This window comes from Micrasema longulum, unplaced genomic scaffold (genome assembly GCF_059751315.1).
Source record: "Micrasema longulum isolate JH-2025_06_02 unplaced genomic scaffold, ASM5975131v1 h1tg003519l, whole genome shotgun sequence".
Lineage (NCBI taxonomy): Eukaryota > Metazoa > Arthropoda > Insecta > Trichoptera > Brachycentridae > Micrasema > Micrasema longulum.
The window spans coordinates 2,637-15,201 of NW_028280569.1; the positions used below are offsets into that span (position 1 = coordinate 2,637).

Consider the following 12,565-nt stretch of genomic DNA (forward strand, 5'->3'; position numbering starts at 1 on the left):
GAGTGGAAGCGGGAGAGAGGTGTTTATAATTGAATTTGATTCAGTGATCGTTTGAAAGAAGACAACTTCTTATCAAAGAAATCAAGACTGGTATGTTTGTTGGCAGACCTAAGAATTCTGGGCATAGGGGAATGAAAATCATAGTTAGTTCTATGGATATCGGTATGAAAGAGTAAGTTTTGTCTGAGGTTTCTGGTTGGGATATTTAATTTTATTGAGCTCAGTAGTTCAGGCGCATCAAAGAGTGAGTTGAGAATTTTGAATAGGACTAGAAGGTCGGATTTATTTCGACGGTCTTGAAGAGAAGATATATTTAAGCTAGTTTCTAACTCATTATACATATATTGGTCTCTGGATAAGCCCAACCTCCAGCCTATCTTTCTCAAAAATTGATGTTGAACTGATTCAATATTTTTGATGTGAACATCATAATATGGACACCAGATAGCAGAGGAATACCCTAGGTGCGGGCAAACTAGGGAACAGAAGAGAGTTTTAAGGGTATGGATATTTTTTAAGTCAGTTGTGCTTCTGTTAATAAATCCAAGGAGTTTTAAGGATTTATTGATAACATGTTCAATGTGAATTGTAAAAGAAAGTTTAGTGTCATGTATAAAGTATATGTTGGGATGGTTTGGACATGTAGAGCGAATGGACGGCAAAAGAACAGCGTAAAAGATTTAAAATACGAATGTTAATGAACACAGAAAACTAGGAAGACTGAGAAAGACATGGCATGACCAAATGCAACAAATACTTGAAGACGAACATGTCGAAAGTCAGAATAATCGGCATGCGTGCATAAGAAGATGCATGAATAGAGGAAGTGAGGTCTGTATGCAACTCGGTATTAAATTACGCCACCTGCTTGTAGAGCCGCCCATACGGACAAAAACCATTCTATGATTATCAATCACAAAGTTAGCTACAGTTTGCAGCAATACAACGGGCCGTAACGCTTTTGTTCTATGCAATTTGGCAAAAGGGCGTCTCTGTAAGCGGGTAGCGATATTATTACTCTGAGGATTAAACAGTACTATTTTTTTCTTTCTTTCTATAGGTATGCAAATACAGAGCAGTTGCAATCTATTCTCTCTGTCTACCCCTATGACGAGGTGATGGTTTGTTTGAAGATGTTAAAATAAGGAGTTTTTTTTTATAACTCCTGGGAGTATAATATCTTGTTCATGTATTATATGTTTTATTTAGATTTTTTGGTGGTAACAAGAAAAAATCATTTTAAATTATGGATATAAACAAATCAACGACTCGATTAATTAATTTTATTATATCTGTTATTATATCTTCGGCCACTCTCTTGTTTTTAAAACAAAGTGGTCTTAATAGTTTGATTTGAGAGAAAACCGCACAATGAATTTAAAATTCTGAATAATGTCAAACAATAACTGGAGATTATTTTCTTGTTCAACAATGTGTATTTTTGTTGTTTGAAATGAAGCTCTGGAATATTTTTGCCACATTGTCACAATTGTTTCAGATAGATATGTACGCTTAGTAATTGGACGCAATTCTGAAGTGCTTCTGGAGCTTGTTGGCTTTGATCCCGAGCTGGGCGGACCATTTGGCTTGGACGCGTCGCATGTAGTGAAGATCTCGCGCTTTTCTGGAAAAGACTCAAAAATATACCAACAACTCAAATACATTTTACAAACTACATAATATAGTCGTTTAGCTAACAACACAGAGTAAGTTATTATCAACAATATTTTTAGTTTGTCCAAATGTTCTTAATCTCTGTTGTAATGTAATATTAAAAATTTGGACAAACTCAAAATATTGTTGGTAAAACCAGCTGGTCCAAGAAGTATGAAAATTGTATTTTCAAGCGTTGTCTAGTGCGTAGGTAAAATAATTCAGAATCCGATATACTAACCTCGCGGTAGCCTCGGTCTGCAGAGGGGCCCAGCCCAGCATGCGGTACTGGCGGATGACTCTCTGCAGCTTTTCTTGCTTCTTGTGAACAACTACAGCGCCAGCATTCGGGTTGAGGTTCTGTTTATAATACCTAAAATCATAAAAATGTCCAAATGAAACATTCTGAAAGAATTCTTACAGGCCCTTTACGGTGGAACTTCTTTATTCGTCATTAATCTATTCCTGGGGTGGTATTCTGAATATTCTCTACCCACTAGAGTGATTCATTTGAGGGATTTTTATTTTTTCGTGCGTTTTAACGGCGGGTCTAGCACCTCACGGTACACACATCTACTCATTAAGAGTGACAAAAATTTTGTTCCACCGAACAGGTTTTTCACTAATTACAATTTGTTAAAAAATTTAATCGTTCTGAGGTAGCCTATTTTTTTTTTAAAGCCTATTTGAAAATATGAGAAAGAAATAAGTAAATTTTGAAGTCGAATTTAATTCTGACTAATTGTCAGTTTTAAATCTGAACGGCTAGATGCAGTAGCTAGACTGGCTAGAAGCTGCCCTTTAAACATAAAAGAGCATCCAGCCGTAAAAATGTTGCCACCATAAAAAATAAATTTAGTTATTATATTTGATTTAGTTTTACTATCTTCTTGAGTGTACGTATCGAGATGTTAAAGGAGCCCGCTTTGTAATCACTTGGTAGATAAATACAAACAAAAGTTAAGCATACCATTTTGATAATTATGTAAAGTTATAAAAATCCAAATTAATTAGTTAAGTATACCTTGATACAGAAGTTTATATAGCTTTGAAACTTGTCGGTAGAAGAAATAAAAAATAAGTGGTTACAAAAAAAGCTGTTATATTTATTTTACTAAGTGAGATTTTAGTTGGGATCTGAACTGACTGGGACTGTCGATGATTCCAGGCAGAGGGGCCGGCAGCGACAAAAGGACGATCTCCAAACCTAGAGTTTTGGCAGCGCCGGATTTTGCCAAATTTTCCTCTGCCTGAATTAAATACTGACCTACGAGTAGATTTTCTTTGACATGTATTTTAACTGAGCAATATAATGTACCCAAGTTGAAATCAATGTTCACTATGAATGAAAACTCCCATCTCAGAGGCCATTCATTGAAACTAAACACTACGTCCTTCTCATCCAACCGCAGGAAGAACTTCCTGACAAACCGAGTTGTGGAGAAATGGAATGGCCTTCCCGAGAAAGTGATCGGTGCTAGTTCAGTGAATGTTAACTAGATGCACACAGCAATGTATAATGTTTAATAACCGTGTACACTTGATATACACGCATCAGCTTAATATAGCTGCTAGTGTATTATTATTAATAATAATTTTACCTAATACATAGGTCCCATAGGTATCTTGGAGCCATTTGAAGGGTACGCGGCAAAAACGGGCTCAAAACAAATAACAAATTTTACAAGAGAGACAAAAGAGGAAACATAATTTTATTTTTGAGACTCTAGGTTCATTTTTGAATTTTTTTTTATTGATACAAATAATGCGAAATTGTAAAAAATAGGAATTATTGTAATAAATATACTGGATACCTCAATAGAGATCTATGTCCTATGACAGATCCTGAAGGTAGCACTAGTTCGTATTCCTCGTCGTCGAGTGATGTCGTAGGCAGGATTTCGGTTTCCGCAGAGTCAACTTCCATATTTTGGTCCCCGTCTTCGTGGTCAGGATACGATGAACTAGAAATTAGAATAAGGGTTAGCATAGCTATATTAAGGTAAGAAATAAATAATCCCACTTCGCCTGTTTATCTAAAAGTTCTTTCAACCTCTATCACAACACGGGCTATCTTTTAGTTCTAGTAATGAGAGGACCCTTTTAATACCCATTCATCGCTCTAATTTTTTTGCCTCCTCTTTCACAGTAGCAAGTGATACGTTCAATATCCGTCGGGATCGTCACTATGACTAACTACATGCTCTAAATACTCAACCGGTTAACCCTCCATCAGCATACAAATTACTGCCGCACAATGCACATTACATCTGCCAAAATAATGTACCTGTAGTCGTAGTAATCGGTGTACTCTGCCAGGGCAGTGCCCTCGTGCAGGAGCTTGCAGTGCCCCTTGTCCCGCATGTGCGCCTGGGCAGCCTCCTGGGAGCGGAAGGCCCGTCCGCTGTCATTGCACCACAGGCACATGAAGCCACGCGATATCTGAAAACATCACAACAAATACACTATAAATAAAACAGTTTTTTTGTTTATTTTCGCGTTTATTTTATCACTTTAAAAACAGCATCCATCTGAAGCAATGCACATATGCCAACGCTTAACCCATTCATTCATACACTTTTCATAGTCTGATGACGGAATGGCTTTCAATTCCTTCGTCACATTTTCTTTTCTTTCACCTTGGCTCAAAAATCTCTTTCCACGAAGCGGTAATTTATGTTTTGAGAACAGAAAAAAGTCACAGGGTGCCATATCCGGAGAATACGGTGCTTGTTGGATGCTATTTACTGCATGTTTGGTCAAATAGTAGGCCACAATGCGTGCTTTGTGAGAGAGAGCGTTATCGTTGTTTCTCCATAATTACGGTCGTTTTCTACACACAGCATCTCTCAAACGCCGCATTACGGCCAGGTAATAACTCCTTATTGACTGTTTGACTCGTTGGCACATACTCATAATGAACAAAGCCTCGATAATCAAAGAAAACTGCGAGCCTAACCTTGATTTTTGATCGACTTACGCACTTTTCGGTCAATCGGATGATTGTTGGCTACTTTCGGCATCATATTCATAAACCCGTATTTCGTCACCAGTAATTATATGTTTCATCATGGTAGGATGGTTTGTTACCTCAGAAATCATCTCCTGGGCTACTTCCTTTCGGAACTGTTTTTAGACAAAATTTTGGTCTTTTGGCACAAGTCATACTGCAACGTATTTCATGCCTAAAATATCTACCACAATGTGCCAATCCATATGCAATGTTGAGTTCTCCAGCTATCTCTCTGAGGCTTGCATGACGATTTTCGGGCACGCTTTACTTCAGTTTTTCAACGTTATCATCGATTGTCGATGTCGAAGGGCGTCCACTACGAGGTGCATCTTCAACTTCTTTGAGACTTTTTTTGAATGCCGAATACCACTCGTATGCTCGTGTATTCGAGAGAGCAGTCTCAAAATTAATATGACAGCTGGTTTCAGAAATTATTATCCCTTTGTCCCTTTGATAATAAAAACAGTACTGAAGTTATTTAACGTGGAATAACACAAAATTAATATTCCAATTATTTATTTTAAAATTGAACAGATCTACAGTATCAGAAAAGTTAGATATGAATATCATTTTAAGATCACTAATTACACATAAAAATTACATTAACAGATTGCCTCCAGAAATCATTAAAATCCCAAAATAAACACAAATCAGAAAGAGACTATTAATTTAACTAACTATTAATTTAACTATACTATTAACTAATTGTTTACCATATTAATATTATTGTAATTATTCATTTGTGAAGTCTGTTCACCTTTAAACAAAAATAATAACATGTTTCTTCAGCTGTATATTGTTAAAATTTATTTTTCATCCTTTCAAATTTGAACAAAATAAAATATTTAAAGTGGGTGCTGGGTCATTCGTGATTAAGTGTAATAACGTACCTTAGCGCCGAGATACTGCATTAGTCCTTGTATGTCGGTGCAGAACTCTACGTCTGGTACAAAGAAGGAATGCGCCACGGTCATGTGAGTGAGGGCCTTCACCATGTTCTGGCTGCGGTGCTCGCAGAACAGGCAGTCTGACGGCTTCAGGAGCGAGGAGCTTTCGTCCTCCGAGTAGTCTTCCCATTCGTCAGAGTCCACCTGGAGACACAGAGGCAGACAAACAATAAAACACAGCAAAATTCAAATATTCGCAGATGACACATTAGTAGATTATACTAGGCTATCGGTATTCTATTATTTCAATTTAAATTACTGTATTTTTCGGACGATAAGACGGAGCGGACCATAAGATGCACCCCAACTTTTGGCTTAATTTTCAGAGTAAAAAGTGCATTTTACGGATAAAAAAAAACAGTATTTATTGACATGATGATGAAAATAATTTTCCAATTAAACTTCAGGTCAAACTCAAAATATTGTAATAAAATCAACTGGTCCTAGAAGAAGTCGATCAACGGATGGGAGAATTGAAGAAATATAAATGTTCAAAGATGAGCAAAATGGTGAATGTTACACAGAGTGTAAAGTGGCCATTTAAACCAGCAAATTACAGGTCATAAGCCCTGTAAATGCCTAGACTTGAATATCCCCTTCTCTAAAATATTATTCACCCCTGTTGTTATTTGTTAAAAACAAAATTGTTTCATATTTATTTTATTATAATCAAATATTAGTCCAGTTTTATTCAAGTACCCTCTCCTTTATAGTAACTTATATTTAAATATAAGTTATGAATTCAAAATATTCGGTACACTTCCATTCATTTGACTATCGTGCAATTTAATATGAGAATACAAAATTGTCAAGTCTATGAAGTAGCAAGATAATACAATGCACTTACATTGTGAAACTAATCAATGTGGACAACACGTGTAGACTTTACATTACCAAAAGAATTAGAATAAACATTTGCTCCTGATAACATTGTTTGGTGTACCTATATCCATTTATCTTACCTAACCCGTATTCGATAGAAAAACAAAAGAGTTTTAGTAAACATTAGAAGACAAAACTACTAAAGCTATTGACATAGATTTGAACCAAGACTGGAAACCTTTTTAACGAGGGAATGTGGAATAATGTCGACGGTGGAAAGGAAAAAGTTACTAAGCGACACGTCGCATCTGTGGCGGCCTCCATGGTGTAGTGGTCAAGAAGCTTGACTCACGCACGGAAGGTTCGGGTTCGATTCCCGGTGAGAACACAAAAATTTAAAAATGTGATTTTTCTCAAGCCTAGTTGTTCTGTAATGTAATTCACCACTGTAATTGGGCCTCCTGGCCTGTTGTGGTGCAAAAAAATGAAATGAAATGAAAAATCTTTACAGAAGAGCTAATTCAAGTTTTTTTTAAAAATTAATAAATTAAATGTTGCGGATGTCAATACGGGAAAGCGGCCCTTATAGAGACCGCCACCGTGCTAGATTATGTATTTAGAATTAGGGACCTCAGTATGTGTTAGAAAATGTGCTACCCCTCCAATAAAGACTCGTATTTGTCACTTTCGGAGGTGACCTTTTCCATACAGAAGCACTTAGAATAGGTATTTAGTTTTTAAATTAATAATAATAGTTTCGCGCTGCGCTGCCGCCGCTAGACTGCCGTGAGAATTGGAGGGGGTAATGCCTATATACGTGGAGGGAGGGAGACGGATAGAGCAGGCGGGCGGCCTCCTCTACCGCTTTCTCTCTCTCCGTGCGGTATGCGACGGCTAAAGACTGCAGCGGAACCACAACACGACGCCGGAAGTGTGTTAGCTACATTAAACAAACAAACCATCACGCCATTTCCCTGTAAGGGTAGGCAAAGAGGATAGAATGCCGCATCACTCTATCTTTGCATACAGATCTTGCTTCCTCTACATTCCTTCATCTTCTCATGCACGCGCGCTGATTATTCCGACTTTTAACATGTCTATCTTAAAGTATTTGTTGGATTTGGTCGTCATGCCATGACTTTTTCAGTCTTCTTCTATTTCTGCATCCATCAACATTCGGAATGTAAATATTTTTAGCCCTCCTTTCGCTATCTATTCGCTCTACATGTCCAAACCAACGCACAGCTCCTTCTTGATTTTGTTGATAATGCTTATCTCAGCGAGCAACTATTTTAATACAAAAAATATTTAACCTTGCTACCTGAAGAATGATGTCCGCAAATACAGCAATATATCTGTATTAGAGAGAGAGCGAAGATACAACACATAACAAGGAAGATACAGACGCTGTTCTTTAGCCGCCGTAGCCGGTGTTGTGTGAAACAAATTCAATCAGTTGTTGAAAGTGATGGGGGACGCACACGTGAATTATGAGCGGCGAATTTATTACTTTTATTTTTTGACTATAACAGGGCTAAATTATACGTTTATTTTTATAAATAATGGAAAAGGGATTATAAATGTGTATGTCTCCATGTTTTTTATTTCAAATGTCTGAGCTTTAGAATATTCCGTCTTTTGCTTGTGGTAACACGATGTTACATCACCGCGTGCAAAGGAATTATTTACCAGTCTTTTGAGAGATAATGTCCTTACAAGGCGAAACGCATCACATATATATTTTTTAAAAATAAAAGTAGAATTAAATCCAATAAAAGTGTTTTATTTCGGATACTTTACCAAATCTTGTTGATAGTTTATTATTTTTAAACGTGTATCGTTTAGGCACAAAAGTTTTTTTTAACTCTACTGAAAAATTATACTGTTGCAAATAAATTGTTTGACATTAATTACCTCTTCAAATTCAGAGTCCGTAGCAACTTCATCGTCCGTTTTCACCATTTTATGATCAACAATAACAAAATCGGAGTTTTCTGGGGTTTTCTCGGGCGTTTCGCTCTCAGATGCCTTCCTTTCTTGGAACTTTTCCTCTGCGACTTTGTGTTTCTTGCTGTTCAGGTGGTTCTCGAAGGCATTCTTGGTGTTGAAGTTCTTGGAGCAGGGTTTGCAGTGCTCGACTTTCGGTTGCGCCTGAGCTGCGTCAACCACCCTTTGCTGCAAAACTCTCTTCTGAAAGTCCTCGGCAGTCACTGGATCCAGTTCCGCGACCTTCCGTTTAAGGTTATACCTATGCCAGTCCGTTTTGTAGTGCTCCCTTTGAAGCTCGGGGTCCCTAAATCCCACACGACATGTGATGCAAGTATACTGCGGTGTCATCATTGAATTTCTTAATTATAACTAGGTTTAATCTAAAATCTCTTGTATAATAAAATTCTTATCCTAATCTTGTACACTAAAACTAAATCAATTCGATGGAAAATTTACTAATATTGCGCAAACGTTCGACATGCGCAGTTTCGAAGTTCACGTCAAACCTTGTCAAAACTGAACAAAACGTTTTTGACAGCAGTTTCAGCGCATGTGCAGAAATACGTTCAGTGTTGGCTCTCGAACATAAAATATTATTAACCGCAGACATTTTTGTCGGGGTTTGTTGTTTAAGGTTTTCTATTTTTTTTTTTACCAATGCTTCGAAATGAATCTTTTTTCCCTTTATTTTAAGATAATATTGGCTGAAATATTAGTTTTGTAAGTTGTATATTTACAACATTATGTAGAATTAAAGATTTTAATCTCCATAAGAATAAAATCCATAAAAACAAAGAAATTTGGTATGAAATTTATTTAGATAAAAAAAAAAAATGATTTTTTTTAATTATATTTTTTCAAGCAATTTTTTAAAAACTTTAACACATTCACACTTGTGAAAGTTCAATCTGTTTAACCTTGAATGAATTTCTATATTGTGTGCATATATATATATATGTACCATCGCTTCATTTCGTTTTTATTCAAAAGACCAAAACACGAATCTGCAGAAATAGAGCATAAAAGTTTTTTTACAAAATAGGCATAAATAATGACCACAACTTAAGACAAAATTCGATAAAAACCTCTTAAACAATTTAAAAAAATAAAATCCTTCGAATTTTGTATTTAAAAGCTCTTTCAGAACTCTTGTACAAATGGTATTTTGACAAAAACGAACTAAAGCGATGAATACACTGCAATTGCCTTGACTCAACACTGATTTTTTAGCAAATCTTGGCAAGTCCACCGGCATGGATCATCTTATCTCTGTCTTCAATAAATAAAAAAACACGGAACGGGATTCTCCATATTTTTTCATTTTGAGTAATATGCAGTAAATGTTTTTTTAGATTTTTTTCCAGACTAAGGATAATTTATTATCTTACTTAATAATTGTTGTTCAAAGTTACTTTCTGTTTATATTTTATTGGGATTAATCGGTAAATTATTCACTTATATTTTATTAATAGATTGTTTTAGTTTTTGTCCTGTAACATAACAGAGATTGTTGTTGTTGCTGCGGAAGTCAATATATTGAGTCATAAATGTATGAGATACTACCATTTATGGTTAGAAAACTTTGTAGTTATCAAAAAAAAAATGTTTCTCTATTTATTCATACAAAGATGTATATTACAAACAAATAACGACATATCCCCATTATACGAGGTCAAGAGCCCTGTGTTGAGTTCGTGGTATATAAATCTATGCAATGTTTCGCAGCTTCCTGCAATGGCCTCTTCCCTTAAGCAAAATCCAAACTTGTACACTTCTTCTGAAAATGGCTTTTGTTTTAGAGAACTTAATATGTTCATCTGGGACATTGAACACTCTTGGAGCCACAAAAGAGAAATTTTTATTCATCGCCATATTTAAGAGATTTTTTTAAAGCCCACTGGGTCAAAAAAATATGTGTGTGCGTGTTGTGGGTCAGATTAAACCCAGTTTTAATACTCGCCTTTTGGACATATTTTAGAAGGTTTTCAATAATATAATTTAACCATCAAAATTTGCTATGAATCAATAAAAAGACGTGTGGTAATGTTTTGTGAATGATTTTTCATGATTTTTCAAAAGAAAATTAAGTATAAAAGTTACATTTCACATAATTTATAATTTTAATACTACTGAGTCTAATCGGACCCATCTTCGCTGGAAATAAGCTAAGACCATGGTAGAGATTACTGTCATTGTTTTAACATGCCTCAAACATAAAAATATCACTTTTATTTTATTTTAGTTCATTTATTTTTCGAGTCGGGGCCGGGAAGATCACGAACTCCGGGTACGAGGCTGCCCTTCCGACTAAAGCCAAGAGCGGCCTTGAGGAGCTCCATAGAGGCCTCCAGTGTGCAGAGCACGTCGCGCTGACTCCCCAGGAGAGGGTTGACCTCCACCAGGTCCACGGCGGCCAGGCGGCCCGTGTTGTGAACTTGCTCCATGAGGTATACGCCTTCGCGAAGAGTCAAACCGCCGCGAACTGTAAAAAAAATATTTCTTTTTAGATTGTCCAGTTTATTATATAGTCCAATTAGTACTTTATTAAAGCTCTTAAGGGCGCAAAGTATGGCAACAAGGTTTACCATGAGCGTAGAACTACTGGCGTGTGGTAAAGTATTAAAATATTTTAAAAATACAAACACTAAGAAAAAGAATTAGGGTTTACTATAAACAAACTATTTTTTCTATTAGGAGTCAACATAAGTTGCGCCCGTTTTTTCCAAATGAAGAGAACAAAAAAAAATAATTAGTCAATAATTCATAGCATCTTCACTGGTACAGTGTGCAAATATCGCGACACGTTTTTTTCATAAACAAACAAACCATTACGCCGTTTCCCCGTAGAGGTAGGCAGAGAGGATAGAACGCCACAACACTCTATCTTTGCGTATAGATCTCGCTTCCTCTACATTCATACATCTTCTCATGCACGCGCGCCGATTATTCCGACCTTTGACATGTCAATCTTCAAGTATTTATTGGATTTGGTCATGCCATGTCTCTCTCGGTCTGCCTCTATTTCTGCATCCATCAACATTCGCATTGTAAAGATCTCAAAATTTGTGCATCTATCGTACATAGTTTTAGCACACATTCGCCCGAGAGATCGCATTTCGACAGCATTTAGCCTACTTTCATCCCTGTTTTTCCAAGTCCGTACTTCACTCCCATTCATCAGGGTCGGGGCCAGGACTCCGTTGTGAACTGCTAATTGTATCGCTTTACCAAATATAAATTCTCACCTGAAGTGCCAGTACTGGGTGCTTCAAGTTTGTCCAAGGAATCAATGTCGAAGCTAACGTGAATAGACTTCTCTCCGCGGGGATCCAAGTATTGTAGGGCCATTTCAACTACTGCGGGTATGCCAATTCTATTTAAAAAAATATACGGACATAGAATTAAGAATAGTTCAGAAACCGCATACGCGCATCAAACAGAAGGCGACTCAACTACTCATAAATGAGCAGGTTTACGTTTTGACCCATTAGTTTCTTTGCGGACGTCGCTCAGTACGCAACTCCTGATTTGAATTCAACTATGGCGTGTTGTGTCTTTTAAAGTGTAGAAATACTGCTGGGATTTAAAGGAAACAGGATGGGATCACATTTCATGTGTAATTAGCAAATGAATGAGTAATGTTTAAGTAGCAAATGCATCATTTAAAAATTGAATTATTTTGTCCATCTGTCAGATTGTCGAAGAAAACAAAATAGACATTTCGTTCGTGTTGCCAGGGTTGTATTTTTTTTTACCCTACTTTGATCATCTAATGAGAGAACCAACAAAAATTGGACCTCGGATAAAACAATGCCGTGGTGGACATTTGACCGACATTTTCTTTAAAACGTCAAATATTATTTATCATGATATAAAAAGAAACAGGATGGGATCACATTTCATGTGTTAGTAACAAATTCACAAATCATGTTCCATAAGAATTTAATGATTTTGCCGTCTGTCAGATTGTCAAAGAAAACCAAATGGATATTTTGTTAGTGTTGCCAGGGTAGTAAATTGTTTTACCCTACTTCGCTCATCTAATGAGAGAACTAATAAAAATTGGACCTTGGATTAAACAACGCCGTGGTGGACATTTGACTGACATTATCTTTAAAACATCACATATTATTTAACATGA

General features: G+C 36.3%; 2 protein-coding genes across 2 annotated transcripts; both read right to left on the reverse strand.

The window, feature by feature from the left end:
• Positions 1-1,094: 1,094 nt before the first annotated feature.
• LOC148270732 (cytoplasmic 60S subunit biogenesis factor ZNF622) lies at positions 1,095-8,978 on the reverse strand. Its single transcript, XM_088242251.1, has 6 exons — positions 8,350-8,978; positions 5,557-5,757; positions 3,941-4,095; positions 3,468-3,617; positions 1,895-2,026; positions 1,095-1,624 (listed from the first exon to the last, which is right to left on the reverse strand). The coding sequence occupies exons 1-6, from the start codon at positions 8,773-8,775 to the stop codon at positions 1,513-1,515; spliced, it is 1,176 nt and encodes a 391-aa protein (XP_088098377.1). The 5' UTR covers positions 8,776-8,978; the 3' UTR covers positions 1,095-1,512.
• A 1,487-nt stretch (positions 8,979-10,465) lies between these two features.
• LOC148270733 (uncharacterized) lies at positions 10,466-11,793 on the reverse strand. The gene is made up of 2 exons (XM_088242252.1): positions 11,670-11,793; positions 10,466-10,906 (listed from the first exon to the last, which is right to left on the reverse strand). The coding sequence occupies exons 1-2, from the start codon at positions 11,770-11,772 to the stop codon at positions 10,668-10,670; spliced, it is 342 nt and encodes a 113-aa protein (XP_088098378.1). The 5' UTR covers positions 11,773-11,793; the 3' UTR covers positions 10,466-10,667.
• Between the last annotated feature and the right edge of the window lie 772 nt (positions 11,794-12,565).

Coding starts and splice junctions, on each gene's coding strand:
- LOC148270732 (XM_088242251.1), bottom strand. CDS start 8,775: ATGATGACACCGCAGTATACTTGCATCACATGTCGTGTGGGATTTAGG. Junction 5,758..8,349: donor CGGACTCTGAATTTGAAGAG/GTAATTAATGTC, acceptor CTGTGTCTCCAG/GTGGACTCTGACGAATGGGA. Junction 4,096..5,556: donor TGCAGTATCTCGGCGCTAAG/GTACGTTATTAC, acceptor TGATGTTTTCAG/ATATCGCGTGGCTTCATGTG.
- LOC148270733 (XM_088242252.1), bottom strand. CDS start 11,772: ATGGCCCTACAATACTTGGATCCCCGCGGAGAGAAGTCTATTCACGTT. Junction 10,907..11,669: donor ACCCAGTACTGGCACTTCAG/GTGAGAATTTAT, acceptor TTTTTTTTACAG/TTCGCGGCGGTTTGACTCTT.